This window comes from Myotis daubentonii, chromosome 16 (genome assembly GCF_963259705.1).
Source record: "Myotis daubentonii chromosome 16, mMyoDau2.1, whole genome shotgun sequence".
Lineage (NCBI taxonomy): Eukaryota > Metazoa > Chordata > Mammalia > Chiroptera > Vespertilionidae > Myotis > Myotis daubentonii.
This window is the reverse complement of record NC_081855.1, coordinates 37,182,201-37,200,529: the sequence shown is the minus strand read 5'-3', so window position 1 is coordinate 37,200,529 and position 18,329 is coordinate 37,182,201. Positions and strand designations below refer to the sequence as shown.

At 51.3% G+C, this 18,329-nt stretch overlaps 1 protein-coding gene across 1 annotated transcript; it reads right to left on the bottom strand.

Moving 5' to 3' along the window:
- Nucleotides 1-13,864: 13,864 nt before the first annotated feature.
- SPPL2C (signal peptide peptidase like 2C) lies at nt 13,865-15,928 on the bottom strand. Its single transcript, XM_059668268.1, has one exon. The coding sequence runs from the start codon at nt 15,926-15,928 to the stop codon at nt 13,865-13,867; it is 2,064 nt and encodes a 687-aa protein (XP_059524251.1).
- Nucleotides 15,929-18,329: the final 2,401 nt, after the last annotated feature.

Sequence of the window (18,329 nt, the reverse complement as noted above, 5' to 3'; positions counted from 1 at the left end):
ATTTCTATGACTTTGGTTGTCTAAACACATACTCCTTATTCCTCAGCCCCATCCAGGCCTTGTTGATAATTGGCACTTAAATGTTTGACCAATTGATTTGGCTCTGGGCTGTCCTCCGAGAGGCTTTTACCTGGACTCAGTGTGAAGGTGGGATTCTGGGGAGGCGTGTGTATATGCTGAGGTCCATGCAGGCCAGTTGGACTGCTCTCCTCTCCCGGTGAGCACTGGACCTCCTGGTGTCCTGCAGCTGCATGGGGTCATGTGACCAGTTCAGACCAACGAGCTGTGAAAGGAAGCGATGGATGTCACTTTTGGGTTAGAGCAGTGGTTCTCAACCTTCCTAATGCCACGACCCTTTAATACAGTTCCTCATGTTGTGGTGACCCCCAACCATAAAATTATTTTCTTTGCTACTTCATAACTGTAATTCTGCTACTGTTATGAATCGTCATGTAAATATCTGATATGCAGGATGTATTTTCATTGTTACAAATTGAACATAATTAAAGCATAGTGATTAATCACAAAAACAATATGTAATTATATATGTGTTTTCTGATGGTCTTAGGCGACCCCTGTGAAAGGGTTGTTTGACCCCCAAAGGGGTCGCGACCCACAGGTTGAGAACTGCTGGGTTAGAGCATGTGATTACTTGTGGGAGCCCCTCCAGAGTTCTCTCCATCTGCTGAGATGAGGGTGGGATTGTCAAGATGGAGCCTCCTTCAGTCAGGTGCCTGAGGGGTTACAATAAGCTCCAAGCTCCCTCCTGACCCTCACAGGATATGTAACATGAGTGGAAAACAAACTTTTTTCAGGCCATTGAAGTTTGGGTGTTATTTGTTATCGCATCATAATCTGGCCTATCCTGACTCTTACAAAGTGCATACACAGAAATCAGCCTGTAGTCACAGGAACCATCCCATTCAAACCAGCCAGTGGAGTCCATTCAAAGGCAGAGATAATCAGGGGTTAAAAAAAAAAAAAGCTCATGAAGTTAATTAAAAGATGTTTTATTCAGTTAAAAATTTAACCAGCAAACTAAAAAAAAAAAAAAACCACACACACAAAACTTGTTTGTGTTATGCTTTAGTTGTTTACAAATTCAGGCGGGTGAAACAGAGCGTGAGCACAGTGTGTGCCCTTTCTCTGTGCTGAGTGGCGTGGGGGATTGGCTGTCACAAAGTCATAGAGGGGCTTTTGTGTCCAGCAATAGCATCTCGGGCCCACGTGCTTTGCTTGCTCATCCACAATAACTGCTTTCTCTTGCAAGTTAGGGCCAGTTGGGTTTGGGATATGAAATAAAAATCATGATCAGAATAAAACAAGAAAAATTGTACTAAACATGGTACATAGAGGGGCCTCTGTCTCTTTAAGGAAGACAAATGTGAAGATCCAAACTAAACCAGAAAGAGTGACCAATGACTGAAGCAATTCTTACCCTAATTCCCTTGGTGCCTTGAAGTATTTGCTTCCAGGTCCCTGAAGGGCAGAGAAATGTAAAGCTAAGATCATTGCCCATTGACGATCAAAGACATGGAAAGATAAAGCATTTTGTAGATAAATGCACAAAAGAGAAAAATGAGATTTAATATTTCCGTAGTTAAAAAAAAATCAGTGGCTTAAAATCTAAGCCTTAAAAGCAGGATGGAGGCATACCTGTGCAGGATAACTTTTCATTATGCTTTTTCTTAAATAGTTTGCAAACATCAGATGGAAACTTCGAGTGTTGATTAACTTTTAGGATTCCTTATTGCCAATGCTAATGTAGCTGGTAGAAATGGGCAAAATGCTCAGCTTCTCTGTGGCTGTTGCCTCATTTGTAAAATGAGGGGGGTTAGAGCAGGGGTCTCTGAGCTCTAAAATAATAAAATAAAAATCAGATTCTTTGAAAAGCAGCATCCTGGAGAGAAATGTAGGCCTATCATTTTTGTACAATGATAGCCTTTTCTGAGACAACTGACCTCCAAATCCGACATTTTAAAATCTAAAATAAATTTCTTCCAGATAGGATGGTTGCTAGAAAAAAAACTTTCTGGTGCCTTGGAAATGGACACCTTGACAGGGTCAGAAGCTGGTGCACTCTGGGCATGTGCTGTGGACGGCAGCAGCTAGTGGAGAGAAAAAGCAAGTGAGAGTCTCCTTTGGCACCACCCCATCCACCCTCCCTGTCCCAATCCCCGTCCCAGTGCCCCCTCCAGAGGGAACTTTGGCCAGTAGAGAGGGTATCTTTCCTGATTTGGGGGTCGGCATATGCATCTATATACATACATTTAAGAAATGCATGGCTTCACTTGTGCTTTTTCTTTACCTCAGTGAGATTATACTTTTTTCATGGAAACCTTTTCATTTTTCATGTGGATCTATTGCATTATCTTTACCTGCTGCATAGCATTTCATGGTTAGATGCACGGTATCATTTAGCCTTTCCTGTATTGACGCGTTTGCTCTGTTTGGGCATTTAGATTGCTGCTGGTTATTACAATAGGGTGAACACCCCTGGAAATCGAGTGCAAGGATTTTGATAGGGTGGATACCAAGCCGTGGAATTCGGGTCAAGGGGCAGCCACAGTGTAATTGTAATCGATAATACTCAAGTGCTCTCCAAAACCGTGGCTTCAGGTCACACTCCCACCTCCTCAGCAACCCCACCTCCAGTGCCGGAGCTCATTAATCTTCATCATTCACTCTGTTGGCAAGTGGTATCTCTTTGTTGTGCTCTGTTATGATTGTTGTAGTAGTTGTTGTTTACTTATTTTGTACTAAGTTTAGGCTAACAGAAAAGTTGTGAAATCTCAAAATTCTCATTGACCCTTCTTCACCCAGCTCCTCCTAATATTAGCATCTTATGGAACCATAACACAGGATCAAAACTAAGACATTAACTTGGGAGCAATGCTGTTAATGAACTGCAGGCTTTATTCAAATGTCACCAATTCCCCCACTCATGTTCTGGTTGTTTCAAGTCTTGTCTCCCAAATTACGAGAGATATTGGACATCTTTTCATATTTTTTTTGGCCATCTGTGTTTTTTTTCTGCAAAATGCCTGTTCAAATTCTCTGCCCATTTTCCCTGCTCCTCTTGGATCGTGTGCCTTTTCCTAATGGTTTGTGGAGGTTCTTTATTTTAGAACTCTTCCAATCTCACGCGGCTAATTAGGAGCGGAGCTGGAAGAGAAGGCAAGTCTAACCTATTTGTCTGTTTCCACTACAAACGCCTTCGGGATTCTCTAGCATCTCAGTTGCCTCCTTTCCCGCTTGGTCCGTGCTCAGTGGCCCCCCAGCTGGCAGTCTTGTCAGCACCTGTCAGAGAAGCACATGGGCTGAGGCTGCTACTTCTCATTCCACTCATCATTGCTGGGCTAACGATGCTAGAGGCCATCCGGGGTGGGCCTTTCAGCTTGCTCTCCAGAAAGTCTCATCTCCCTTGGCCCTGAGGCAGGCTGCACAGAACACTGGCTGCTGAGGCCCACGAGTGCACCATTTGGCTGACTGTCCCCTCCTTAATTGCTGTCCTGGCACTCATAAAACCTCCTGCACTAGCAGAATGGAAGCCGCAGAAAGGAGCTGTTGGAGACCGTGCAATTCCCAGAACGCCGTCCAGGGTGCTCAGACCCCGCTCAACGGACTCATCCTCTAGCTGCAACTCCGGAAATAAACAGGAAATGGCGAGAAGGATGAGTGCTGCCACGGCGGGGAGGGGTGGGATAGGCAAAGGCATCACTTTTTTTGGCTTCTCTGGTCTCACCCAACCATTGGTTCCTTGAGAAGAAGGGCCATACCTTGATGCCTTGTTTCTTTGATGTTCTTTTCCTTTTGCCTCTAATGATCTTATCCTTTGTAGTTACTCTAGACAAGGATGAAGATGGGGTGGGAACATCATTTGTTCCTAGTATGGTCCCAAACATTTGGCAGAGAGGATGGCGAAGTGTGTTGAATATATGTCCACCTGGAATGTGACCTTATTTGGAAAAAGGATCTTTGCAGATGTAATTAGTTAAGGAACCTCAAGATGAGATCATCTTGGGTTGTCGGGGTGGTTGCTAAATCCAGTGACAAGTGTACTCATAAGACAAAGGGAGGTTGGAGGCACAGAGAGGAGACGGCTGTGTGAAGATGGAGGCAGAGAGTGGAACAAGGGAGCCACAAGCCGAGGATGCCTGGAGTCCCCAGGAGCTGGAGGAGGAAAAGAGGTCTTCTCCCCTGGAGCCTTCAGAGGGACCAGGCCCTGCTGACACCTGGGTTCCAGACTCCTGGCCTTCAGACTACAAGAAAACAAACTCCTGCCCTAGTCGGCTTGGCTCAATGGAGAGAGCGTCAGCCTGCGGACTGAAGGGTCCCAGGTTTGATTCTGGCCAAGGGCACATACCTGGGTTGCAGGCTCGATCCCCACTAGGGGGCGTGCAGGAGGCAGCCAATCAATGATTCTCTCTCATCATTGATGTTTCTATCTCTCTCTCCTCCCTTCCTCTCTGAAATCAATAAAGAAATATATATTTAAAAAAAAAAACAAAGAAAGAAAACAAACTCCTGGTGTTTTAAGCCATCTGGTTTGCGGTGGTTTGTTACAGCAGCCACAGGAAACGAATACAGCGGGAACCAACCAGACGGGAGCACCCACAATCCTTAAAGGGAGCATCTCCCCCGCTCTTGCCTGAATAGGACAGTGAGGGCCACAGGGAGAGCCGACATGCCTCTGACCAGCACCAGCAAACCTTGACGGGTCACAGTGATATGTGGCAGCCTGTGTGGCAGTTTCTCTTTGCCAGCCTCACTGGTGGCAAGTGGAGAGCCAGACACTGGCTCTTCATCATGGAAATAAGATCAGAGCTTTCTCTGTGGAAAACTGAGGGCAGAGGGTGGGGCTCTCTTTGAGCACCTGTGTAAAGTGTCCAACTCCTCCCAGGACCCTCCAGGACCCTTAAAATGTGCATTCCTGACAAGTTCCCAGGCGAGGCTGTTACTTACTGCCGGGCCAGGAAACACTCTGAGGCCGCTGCCCAATAGCAGTGCTTCTCAAACATTGGTAAGCACACAAATCACATGGGCATTTGGATGCTGACAACCCTTTGTAGTATCTCCCCTGACTCTTCAAGCCTCCATCCCCAGCCACAGCTGGTCGAACCAGGGGTAGGAGTCAAGGGCCCACGGGCTCAACAGCCAAGGACAGGACCCCGAGCAAACAGAGTAAATCTAAGCCAGGCAGATCCTCTCTCTTGAGATTCTGAGTGGTATCCACACAGAGACCATTGCCCAGTGGTGGTGATCTTGGGCAGAGAGGCCATGATACAGAGTTGGTGCCAGGAGCAAAATGAGTGTGCAGAGAGGCAGCTGGCTCAGGGAGGGGAAGGGAGGAAGCAGAGGCAGAGACTATGCAGGCTGGAGAGGCAGAGGATGGCTTTGCTTTCTGACAACTTTCTAATTCCCAATTCCCATGAGCCCCAACTGGGCTGTTTGCCTGTGTGTTCTGAGAAATCCCATCTCTTTCCAATAAGCTCCTCTTTGTGCTTGAGCTACTTTGAGCAGGTTCTTGTTCTTTGAAGCCAAAAGCGCCTTATTAATACGATTGTGCCCTCTTCCACCCTCTAGGTCAGTGGTTCTCAACCTTCCTAATGCTGCGACCCTTTAATACCTTACGTGTGGTGCCCCCAACCATAAAATTATTTTTGTTGCTACTTCATAACTGTAACTTTGCTACTGTTATGAATCGTAATGTAATTATATTTGTGTTTTCCGATGGTCTTAGGCGACCCCTGTGAAAGGGTCATTAGACGCCCAAAGGAGTCTTGACCCACTGCTGCTCTAGGTACTGTGAGACCCTCTGATTCAGGAACCGCGTCCTGTTTACAGTTCATCTCCAGGACCTTGGACAGGGCCCTGCGATGGGGCTGGAGCGTGAGGACTGAATGGGGGGGGGTGGGTACACTGTGCTTAGGAATTAGGGCAGTGATGGCGAACCTTTTGAGCTCGGCGTGTCAGCATTTTGAAAAACCCTAACTTAACTCTGGTGCCGTGTCACATATAGAAATTTTTTGATATTTGCAACCATAGTAAAACAAAGACTTTTATTTTTGATGTTTATTTTATATATTTAAATGCAATCTAACAAAGAAAAATCAACCAAAAAAATGAGTTCACGTGTCACCTCTGACACGCGTGTCATAGGTTTGCCATCACTGAATTAGGGGAAGGTGAAGGAAGCACCTTCCTGAGTGGAACAGAGGCGTGGCGTGGGGATGAGCATGTGTGGAAGACTACACAGTCAGAGCTGGTCAGAGGTGGAGTTGGCTGGTAGGGGAGGCTGACCATGGGCAGCCTTAACTACCAGGCTGGGCAACAGGAGTTGGTTTGACAGGCAGTAGGGAGGCATCGAGGTCTTTCCCCTGGAGGAACAAGAGTAGTTGTGTTCTTTTCTTTAGTGAGGGATCTAATGGTCCAGGTGAGAGGGGGTATCTTGAGCTAAGTCTGTAACGATGGGAAGGATGCAATGGACCCCAGAGATTTTTCTGGTGTAGAATTGACATGAAATGGTAACTGGTTGGACATTGTGCTCAGTCCTGAAATGGAGACTATTCCATTAATAAACCAATGTGTGGAAATAAAATTTCAACCTCATTATTAATCAGAAACATGCAGATTGAAAGAGATGCTGCTTTTTATCTTATCAAATTGGCAGAGATGCTAGTGAGGGTGTGGTAAAATGGTTGCTTTCATATTTCACAGCATACACAGAGGATAAATGGACACAAACATGACTTGGAAAGTAATTTAGCAAACTAAATTACCACCTTTAAAGATTTTTCATATCCCTAGTTTCCAAGAAGTAAAATTATTAGATCTTACAGAAATCTTCTAAAACATGTAGTTTCCAGCCAAATACATTTTTCACAGTGCTGAAGGAAACAGACCAAACATATACTAAGACAGTATTAAATTTATGTAGTTCTATCTGCTTGGACTAATACTGGCTCTGCCCAGCAGGAAGGAACTCACGGGCAGGCTGGAGTTTCACTGTTTTGCTGTGTCTGTCTCATCTGCTCTGATGCAAGGAGTTTAATTCCCATCTATAGTGCTGGGCACGCAGGCAGTCTATACCAGGGATGTCTGTTAATCTGTGTTTTAGTTTCCTGTTTTAGCTTCTATATTCAAATTACCACAAACTGGGTGGCTTAAAACAATAGACATTGATTCTCTCTGAGCTTATACGCCAGAAGTCTGAAATCAGCATCTCTGAGCTGAAATCAAGGGGCCAGCAGGCCAGCGCTCTTTCCGGAGGCTCTAGAGGAGAATCCATTCTCTGCCTCTTCCAGCTTCGGGTAGCTGCTAGCAGTCCTTGGCGTGTGGCCACTCCAGTCTCTGCTTCCGTAATCACATTGCCTTCCCCACTTCCTTCCTGCCTCCCTCTTAAAGGACCCTTGTGATCACATTTAGGACTTACTAGAAGAATACAGGACAGTCTCCCCATCCCAAGATCTTTCCCTTCATCCCGTCTTCACAGTCCTTTTCCGCCCCCCCCCCCGCCCCGCTTCCATATGAGGTAACATTTGCAGGCTCCAGGGACTAGGATGTGGATATTGTTAAGGGGACATTATTTAATTTACCAAAACTAGCTTCAAGGATTGAGCAAGGTGGGTCGAGACCAGATCCACCGCTGGCTCACATTGTCGCAGCTGCAGCCAATGGAGGGTGGCCTGGAAGAGAACATGGGCTGTGGTGGGCCAGCATTCTCGGGAGGGCTGCCTCTCTTGCCCGAGTTCAGGTCATTGTCTGGGTCAAAAAACGGCAGGCAGCGGTGAGACTTTGCATGGGATGGATTTCGAGAGGCGGAGGACTTTACCCAGAGAAGTCCTTTTCTCTCTGGACCCAGCAGCCTCTACTTTAAGATCAAATATGTGGTGGGAAATTGGGACCCCATGAAACAATCCCATTAAAGGCAAGCATTTGCATTCTAGAAAGGGCTCTTGTTTATGAAGGATTCTCGGGTCAGTTTCCAGGCTCTTGGTTGCCTTGGCCTTGCCACTGGCCTGCTGTGTGACCTCGGGCAGGCTGCTTTCCCTCTCTGTCCGCAATTCTGAAAAATCCTGCACTGTCTCTGTTCTCAGTTCCGGGGAGTTCTACATGGTCTTCAGAGGCTCAGACCTCACACACTGTCCACCCCTCCCCCAAACTTCTCTGCCATTCAAGTCCTTAAGAAGCTGGGGGAAGCTGCTCAAAGGCATTTCTCAGAACAGCTCCTCGCAGTCCAAGGTTCTCCCAGTAGCAGTTCTCCCAGTCCAAGGGTTCTCCCTTTCCTGCCCCCCTTCCCGGGGTCCCATCATCCTAGGTGGGCTCAGGAGTGAGCCATGAAACCTGGACTCAGACCTGCATGCCTGGAAGAGCCCTAGAGGCTAGAGGGTAGGTCACAGGAAGCGTTACTTCTGAAAATAAATGCAGGCAGTGGCAAGACTTTGCCCTGGAAAGGAAACCAGTGGTGGGCAGGGATTTGTTCACAAACAAAATGAAAAATGGCTGCTGTGTGTGGGAAGGGGCATCTGTGGGCCTACACAGCCAAGGACTCGGGGTGGGTGGACGATATGGGAAACCCACCTCTGAGCAGTGGGCCAAGTGCTGGGGATCTGCGAACCCTTCCTCCCGGTGGCCGATTCTCTGGGATGGGATAAGGTCAGGGCATGGACTGTCTTCCACCACTGAGGGCATTCAGTGATGCCCTGTTAGGGCTACTGCATTTCACAAAATACCAAAATTCTCTCAGGACACCTCCACCTTCTCACAACCAGCTTCTAAAGCAGCGGTTCTCAGCCTGTGGGTCGCAAACAATGAAAATACATCCTGCATATCAGATATTTACATTACGATTCATAACAGTAGCAAAATTACAGTTATGAAGTAGCAACGAAAATAATTTTATGGTTGGGGGTCACCACAACATGAGGAACTGTATCATTAGGAAGGTTGAGAACCACTGTGAATCTAAAGGGTTAACCCTGAGGCCTCTGAACTCTGTGAATTCATGCACTGGTGGGGTCTAGCCTGCCTGCGCCTGCCTGCCCCTGGTTGGAGTGGGGGACTTCTCGGAGGCAGGGACAGCCAGGGGGAGAGGCCGAGGGCCTTCAAATATCACCCTTATTGTAATTATTCCAAAGTTCCCTAATGGAATGCTCCTGGGTGTGAGCTCGCCTGCTCTTATTGTACTGACCAGCAGGTGGCAGCATAAGAGCTGTCAAACTTGAGGATTCCAGGGGGAAAAAGGCACAAAACCTTCCTGTTTTAGTCAAACTGCAGAGGGACCCCTCTTCCCGACTCTGTGGTGGTGGTGACCCCGTGAGCCACCAGGCACCCACCTATACACCACATCCCAGTGGGCATGGGAGGGGAAGACAAAGGGAAGAGGATGGATCCACCTCTGGGAGCGCAGCCCCGAGGAACTGGAAGCTGATTTGGGAAGGGTAACATTTGGGGGCTATCACATTCTGTGCGTCACTTCATGAGATAACATGTATAACTAACTGTTGTTAGTGCTCGGCAAATGTTAGCTGTTTATGCACACACCTCACCTCATTTGATCTTTACCACAAGCCCACAGGGAGGTCTTAGCAGCTCATTTTATCGGCGAGGATATCGAGGCACAGTGGGGTGGCCTGAGTTGGAAAGTGTCAAGTGAGTAGCAACACAGGGCATTGAACCCAGGTCTCAGTGTCTCGGAGTCCAGCCATGCCCCCTTGCCTAGCTGAGGAGATGCTTGATGCTGACTCACCAACTTTCCTTATCAAACATCACACACAACTACTCAGCGAGAATGGAGGGCTGTCCCTACTGAGGGGCACAGGCAAAGGAGTGGGTAGATGCAGAGTTTCCGGGGGAGACAAGTTTTGCAGCCCAGGCTGTGTGGAGGGGAGGGGGTTGTTGATAGGAGCTGACCCAGCTGCTGGGCTGGGAGGCAGAAGAAGAGAGTTGTTCTGTTTCTGCTGTGTCATTGCTGTGTGATGTTGGGCAAGTCCTGATGCTCCCTGGGCGTTCCTTTCCTCTTTTGTGGATTAGAACAGCTCATGAGCTGGTCCTTGCTGGTTCTCACTGTCCAGGGAGTCCAGACTACCAAGCGCTTCATTGACTGAAAAACCAAGCCTGTGCCTATTCTGTTCATGGGGTTCTTGCCGAGATTAAACAAAGCCACAGAGATCATTACTGGGCAGCCTGAGCAAAGACAGCCTCAGGGCTGGGACTGGCCACCTGGACCCCTAGGATGGCCTTGGGAGACTATTCCTTCCCTGGCCCAGCTTAGGTTTCACCTGTCACAGGTTGGGCTCTTCAGGGAGCAGATACTGAGATGAGTTCAGAATGCAAAAGGAGAGAAGGAGAAGGAGGAAGCAGGTGAGTGCAGGGGGAGCCATCAGACCGGGATGCAGGCCTACCACCGTCTCTGCCAGCCCAGCAACCTGGCATCACTCCGCAACGCCTGCCTGTGAGAGGAGGAGCTTTGGGCGGATGGCAGCTCCTGGTGCTGCTGTCTTGCTTCATCATTAGCTGGCTCTCCGTGTCCCCCATCTCTCCGAAGAGCAACTTGGGCTGGAAAGCTGAGACAGCCCCTGCAGGAGGCTGCTGGCCAGCCATCCTCCTCAAAGAGGGTCTGAATGTTGTGTCTCAGTGTCCCCCTCTCCAGAAAAGGGCCACCCTGCCCTCTGGGGTAGGAAGTCCAGGCATCAGCACCCCCACTCCCACAGGCCCAGGATAGCCTGGAGGGGAAGGCAGGATCTGAAGAGAATAACGGAATATGTCAGAGCCCAGGTGTATGTGTGTGTGTGTGCGTGCATGTGTGTAGTAGGGTGTGCACAGCTATATGGGAGTGTTCAGTATCTATATGCTCGGGTGCACATGTGTACGTGTGTGTGTGTAGGGTGTGAAGGTGCATATGTGTATGCATGCCTGAGGATACAGTATGGATGTGGGCATGTGTCTACATGCGTATACATGGGTGTACATACTCATGTGCAGTACCTTTGGTCCTCTGGCATTCAGGTGGGGGCTGCCAGCCTGGGCACCTCTGACTGGACACCAACTGGGTTTGGTCCAGTCCCTGGGAAGGGGACTGGCAAAGGGAGACTGGGCCCGAAGCTCAGAGGAGCGTGGCTCTGGGGCAGGGGACCCTGGGTCATCACAGAGCAGCAGCAGCAGCAGCAGAACTATGTGCATTTTGGAGCCCAGGCTCAGCCCCTGAGGTTATTCTCCCCGTTTTGTAGAGGAAATGTTCTTGAGTGTTAGCTTCTGTTGGGTAAAGCAATAAGGACAGAGTCATACTCGCCCCTTTCTTAGCCTGTGGTGTTCAGATGTGGACGGGGCCGGAGCTTCCCCCAGAGAATCCTCTCCTTGGTGCCAGGCATCCGCCCCACTGCAGGGAGCTCAAGTCCAGCGTCCTCAGAGCCACCCTGACTGCAAGTTTCTGGGAGAGAGGAGCTCCCTTGTCCCCCAGGCTGGGAGTAGGGGGGTTCAGAGAAGCTTGGCTCTGTCCAGCCTGCCTCCTTGGGCCTGGCAGGGGGTGGGGGTGGGGGAAGGAGGATGTAGCCCATCCCTGGCAGGCTCAGTGACGCAAATCAGCAGTAGGGAGGCTGCCTGGCCTGGGGACGAGCCAGGGCCTGCGGAGGCCCCTCTGTCTAGGCCAGATGGCCCCTGGCTCCAGTAGGAGGGACTGTCAACACCTTTGTCAGGGTCCTGGCCCTGGTTCCTCATACTGCCCTTGTCTAGCCCAGGCCTTCAGGTACCAAGGGAACCAGGAAGTAGGGCTTTTTTTAAAGATGCCCATTAGTTGAACCCCCTCCAGCCCATAACTCCCCACCCCCAGTCCCCACCCAGTCCCCTTAGAGTCGCATATCCACACTCACCAGGCCCTGCAGGACCTCAGGAAGGTGGCCTGGGCATCTTACCTCGCAGTGTCCCCTCTTCCCCTATGGTTCAAGATGGATCAATTCCTCATTCATTCATCCATTCATTCATTCGTTTCTCCAACAAACATAAATGGAGCGTCTACTAAATGCCAGGCCTTGTTCTAGGCCCTGGAATTACTCATCTGAACAAGACAGAGTGGTCTCTGCCCTCGTGAAGCTGACAGTCCACTGGGGGAGATGAAAAAACTGGCGAACAGGGTGTACAGTAACATGATTGAGGCTGGGGGGCTAGTTTAGAAAGAATAATCATGGAAGGCCTCCCCCAGGAGGGAGCATTTGAGCTGGGACTGGAGGGGAAGGGCTGGCCAGGCCCAGTTCTGGGGGAGGAGGAAGGAGGGCAAAACTCCAGGGAGAGGAGCCAGCTTGTGGGAGGGCCCTGTGTGGGAAGACAGGTGTGGTGGGATCTGCTGTCCACTCCCGAGTGATGGTAGGGTCAGGAATACCGGGCATGGAGGGAAATGGGAAGGAAGGCGGGGCCAGAACTCGAAGGCCTTGTAGGATTTGATTCTGAAAGATTTTCATGAAGGGACACAATATAAATAGAGTTAACATTCATAGAGCTCATCCTACATGCAGGCATATTGTCAATCACCTTGCATAAACCAACACATTCAAACCTCACCAAAACCCTATGGTGGGTCCTATTATTATTCCATTTTACAGATGAGGAAACTGGGGCACAGAGAGGTTAAGCCATTTTCTCAATGACAGTACAGGTCAGTAGTAGAGCAGGAATTTCTGGTGGGCAACTGGCTTTAGAACCCTAACCATTGTGCCACACTCTGCACAGGCTATGATTCTCTGCAATAACCTCCTCTAGGAAGCCTTCCCTCAACCCAGAGTTTGTGTACTCTGCTGAAGCAACATATGGACACCATATGGCCTAAAAAAACTGTGGGAGTGTTCCGTATATAAATGCTGCAGTGTGAGTGTGTACGTGTGTGTCCCCAAGAGATCACCTTGTCCATGCACCTGTCTTCAGGTGGACATGGCATTATAAGTCCCGTTTTGAAGATAAGACTATTGAGACCCAGAGGGTTAAGGGACTTGTCGATTATCCAGAGTCAGTGAAGGAAGCATGGGAAATAGAGCCATGGTCTCAATTCTTCCACTCCAGCTCCAACCCTTCTATCTTCCACTTTAAGACAATTCTCAGGTTGTTTCTTGTCTGTTTTCCACTTCCTATCCACCCCCCAGCTAGACAGCAGCCTCCCTGGGTGCCCATCACAGGGTAATGCACGCAGCAGGTGCACACTCAGTGCATGTGCAGACACACCTGGGCGTGGTGCTGTTGTCCAGGATGCAGTGAGCAGGGTCGTTTACCAGAAAGGAGGGAGGTGAGCTGATGCTTGAAGGATGCTGAGGAATGTTTTAGTGAGCCAGGGAGATGATTTGGGGAATCTGTCTGGAATGGGAAGGCATCCCAGCCAAAGGGAACCGCACGTGCAAAAAGAGAGGGAGAGGACATGGTGTAGTCAAGGAATAGTAATGGTTCAGTTGGACTTGAGCATGAAGAAGAGATGGGCAATGAAGCTGGGATGGGCTGCAGGAACAGGATGGGGCCTGCCAGGCTAAGGAGCTGCGGCTCTGACTTGGGATGGGTGTTGGGGAGGCAGGGATAGAGGAAATCACTGCCTGGAAAGCTCTAGGAGAATATCTTGACCTAGCTGAGTAACTTTGTGTAAGTCGTGTGCTCTCTTTGAGCCTCAGTTTCCCCCTCTGCGTGATTTAGGGTGGTGCCCTATTCTAAGGACCCTCTGGGCCCTGCGCGGACTTATTCCATGGCTGCTTTCTCATCATCCTAATAAACAAAGAGGCTCTGCTGGGTAGATCTGGAAAATCTTTAATGCCCCGATTTCTTTTTGCCACGTGTGTCTTTGCTTTGCGATATTCTGCCCACCCTTCTGGAGGCATATGTCTTAGGGCCTGGTTCACAAGGGAGCCTGGGTCGACATGCTCTTCTTTACCTTAAAACCCTTCCTTTTGTGCAGCCTCCTCCAGGGCAGGTCAGCAGCCTGGGCCTGGGCCTGGGCATGGGCCTGGGCATAGGCGTGGGTGTGTGCATGGCCCAGCTCTGAGGGTGATGGCATCAGTGGCATCAGCGGCATCAGCTCCTCCGAGGTCCTGGGGGAGGCAAGAGACAGCTCATCAGAATCCAGGTTGGCATCACTCCAGCCCTCGGAGCTGTCACTGTAGCCAACGAGACTGGTGGCTTCGTCCTCAGATGTGGTGACATTCCTGGCTGTGTCCTCCCTGAGGTTGCCGTCTAAGTCCCCTGCCAAAAGGTTGGTGGCCCCCTCAGGCTCCCTGGCTGTGTGGACGTTTGCTGTGTCCTCCTGCTTCTGCTTAGAGCCACCTGGATGAGTGCCACAGAGCCCTGCCATGGGCTGGGCGGGTGTCTTGGCTCTGCCCTGGCCAGTCCAGAAGAGGGTGAGCTCTTGGCGGCAGGTGGCCACGGCCAGGCTGGTGAGCAGGGTGCTGGACACCAAGTAGAGCAGGGCAGGCTGGCCCATCTGCGTGAGGACCATGGCAGCAAACGTGACCAGCAGACCCACGGCGTAGGCCACGGTGCAGGCCACGAAGTAGACCTGGCGTGAGCGCGTTTGCACATCAAAGCGATGGCAATAGGCAACCAAGAAGCCTGGGACCACGATGTCGCCGAAGCCGAGGATGGTAAAGTGCTGGTCACACAGGGTCAAGGCCGAGAAGCTCAGCTGGGGCACTTTGAGCACCATGGGCAGCCTCTCGTGGCTCAAGGAATCTGCCGGGCCTGAGGCTACCTCCACCATGACGCTCTCGCCGGTCCTGGTGAAGAGGGGCGTGATGAAGACGAAGAAGACATCGAAGGCCAGCAGGGCCAGCAGGAAGAAGGTGCAGTTCTTGAGTTTGGGCAGCCGCACGCGCTGCAGGACGAAAAGGCAGTAGGCTATGCCCAGCGCATCCTGCAGGAGCCAAGCCCAGCGGTCCTCGTTGCGGTAGGCCACCCAGAGGCCGGTCACCACCGCGCATAGGCCGGCCAGCAGCAGTAGGGGCAGCCGCAGACAGGCCCGGCGGCCAGGCAGGGGCCACTGGTATTGTTGCAGGGGCAGGTAGTGCAGCAGCGGGGCCATGCAGCCGTAGAGGCCGGTGCCCGCGCCCAGGCCGAAGATGGCAATCGTGACATAGACAAAGGAGTCATAGAAGAAGTAGAGGAGCAGCATGATGGAGCAGGACATGGCGACCACTGCTCCCGTCATGGCCGGGGTGAAGTCCACGGGTGTGTCCTCATCGTCTTCCTCTTGCCTCCCCTGGGCTGCCCCTGCTTCCTGCTGATTGTGACCCTCGGGCCCCCCTCCCCCTCGGGCCCGGCGCCGCTGCAGCCGATCGGCCTCGGTCAGGCCAGCCCAGTAGCCACCCATGGCCACGGTGCCCAAGGCCAGGATGAAGATGACCACTATGTTGTAGTCGAGGATGGGCTCTGGAGGCGCGTACAAGGCCACTCGGGCCATGGCGCCCCCGTGGGTGTGGCCAAGAATGTCCAGCATATCAGAGTATCGGAGCAAGGCCACCGGGATGGTGAGGTCTGGCAGGGGCTTGTGGGGGTCCTGGGACGCCAGGGTGGTGTCTGCGCACTGTTGGCCCCTGGCCCGGCTCACGATGAGCAGCCCGTGGGCGCCTCGGCCCTGAGCGAGCCAGCCCTTAGCGTAGAAACTGCAGTTGCCCCGCATGACCATGGCGGTGGTCCGGTGGAGGGGCCGCTGGCTGGGGGAGCTGGGCTGGGCTTGATGGGAGAAGTCCTCGCCAGGGCACCAGGGTGCCGAGGTGCCATCATACAGGGGCAGGAGTGGGGCGTGGCGCAGGTCCCGGGGCAGGGTGACATAATCCGAGTTGAACAGCACGCAGTAGTCCTTGCTCCAGTTCTGTGACACCACGTGGACCACGCCATACTCCCCCTGGGCCACTGCGCTGGCGAGAAGGAGGAGGAGGAGGAGGAAGAGGAAACCCAGGCACGCCATCCTCCTCAGCCAGCCCAACCTGACAGCTGCTCACAGCCCAGCTCCCTCTCCCAGGGGGTGGGTGTGGCCCTCTGTCACAGAGCAGTGTGGCCTCCCATCCCAGAAACCAGGGCCACACCTACCCAGTCATAAAGCTGTGCCCCTGGGACCTAGGACACTGCTGCAGAAAACAGGGTCCCTCTCGGGTCCTGTCCCCCAACACTGCCTCTGTGTAGAGGGGTCATTTGGGTCCCTGCTTTCTGCCCAACCCCAGGTGGGGCTGAGCCAGGTAATGTGAAATCACATGCGGGAGGATGGGGTTGAGGATCCCAGACAGGATTTGGGACCAGCGTCGGCCCCTTACCCACTGGGTGACCCCGGCAGGTGCCTCTCCTCTGCCCCTGTTTCTTCAGCTGCAAAGAAATGAGGACATTGGGTCAGAGAGTTCCTGAGGCCCCGAGCTCCACGATATTGTGGACTTTTGTTGAGCTCCCACAAAGTGCCAGATACTTGACCTGTCCTCATTGTGTGCCTGCAAGGAGGTATTCCTAGAGGCTGAGCTGGCCTTCAGATCCATGCCCCTTTCTACCGCGAAGTGACCAGAACTTTTTTGCCAGCCTCCCTTGGTCTTAGGAATGGCCACATGGCCATTTCTTGCCAATGGAATTCAGCAGAAATAATGTGAGCCCTTCAGAGGGGCTCTGTGGGCTCCTTGTCCATCTCTTTCCCTCTCTCTCAGGGCAGTCATGGACACGTGTGGGTCATTGGCTGTGGAGAAGAGGACATTGTCCTAAGGGAGGGGGTGGAAGGAACTGGGTCCCGGATGTCCGCATGGAGCAGTGGCACGGGGTGCTCACTGTGGACGGTGATCCATTATCTTCTTGAAGCCATTGCCTTATTGTGGTCTCTGTTACGTTAGTTTAACACCCCCGTGTTGTGGGTGGGGAACCCGAGGCTCCCTGAACGCCCCATGGCTTCTGGCCCTGCAGCTCTGCTCTCTGCCCCAAAGCCTCACCTGCTGCTTGTGTGTGTCCTTCAGGCCCGAACCCCAGTGACATCTCCACCACCAACGCCAGGAGAAAATAGCCCCGCTTCTTAGCATGTCATGATCACAACTCAGGACGTACTGTCTTCAAAACACGTATCACAGTCCTAGATTTTTGCTTGTTTATGGGTTTCCTTGTTTATTTTCCGTCTCTTTTCTGTCGTTTGAGATCTGTGAGGACAGGAACCTTGTCTGTTCTCGGCCGCTGCTCCTGGATTCTGGTATAGACACTGATGCCAGGGAAATACGTGTGGGATGCACAAGTGAGCGACCCTGTTTTACAGCAGAAGGGACTGAGGCACAGGGCAGCGAGGAGACTTTTCCGAGGCGCCTCATCAGTGGTAGAGACGAGATTCATACCCAGGCTGTGGTATGACCCCCAGCTAACCCCCTGGGCTGTGTGGTGTGCTCAGACCTTGTGGTCAGCCGCTCATCCCCGTTGAGTGGGACTGGGTGGGAGATGGGGTGACGGAAAAAGTGGATTCATGAAGGGAATCTTTACGAAGTTACCTACAGACTTTACACATTGTGTTGGTTCCTCGTGTTGCCTCAACTAATGATCACAAACTGGGTGGTTTAACACAGGAGTTTATTCTCCCACAGTCTGGAGGCTAGAAGTCTGCTATGGACTAAGTGTTTGTGTGTGCCCTCCTCACTCCCACCCCAATTCCTATGTTGAACCTCTAATTCCCAGTGTGATGGTGCTTGGAGGTGAGGCCTTTGGGAGGTAATTGTGTCATGAATGCGATTGGTGCCCCTCTAAGAAGAGACAGGAGAGAGATGCTCTCTCCATCCTGTGAGGACATAGCAGAAAGGTGGCCGTTTGCAAACCAGGGAGTGAGCTCGCACCAGGAACTGAATCTGTTGGCACCTTGATCTTGGACTTCCAGAACTGAGAGAAATAAGTGCTTGTTTAAGCCACCCTGTCTGTGGTATTAGTTATAGCAGCCGGAGCACAGTAAGAAAAGTCCAAAATCGAGGTGTCAGCAGGGCCATGCTCCCTTCGAGACTATGGGTAGAATCCTTCCTCTCTCCTCCTGATTTTGGGGGTGGCTGGCAATCCTTGGTGTTCCTTGGCTTGTAGCTACATCACCCCAATCTCTGCCTGTGTTGCACACGGCCTTCTCCCTCTGTGTCGCTGTGTCTCTTGTCTTATAAGGACATCAGTCATATTGGATTAGGACCCAGCCAATGACCCTATCATAACTTGATTATATCTGCAAAGACCCTATTTCTAAATAAGGTCACATTTACAGATACTGGTGCTAGGACTCCAACATGTCATTTTTGGGAACACAATTCAATGCATAAAACACATTTTATTTTAACTTCCAAGGAACCAGCATACAGTCCCTGACCTTCCTCAAGGCCTCTCCT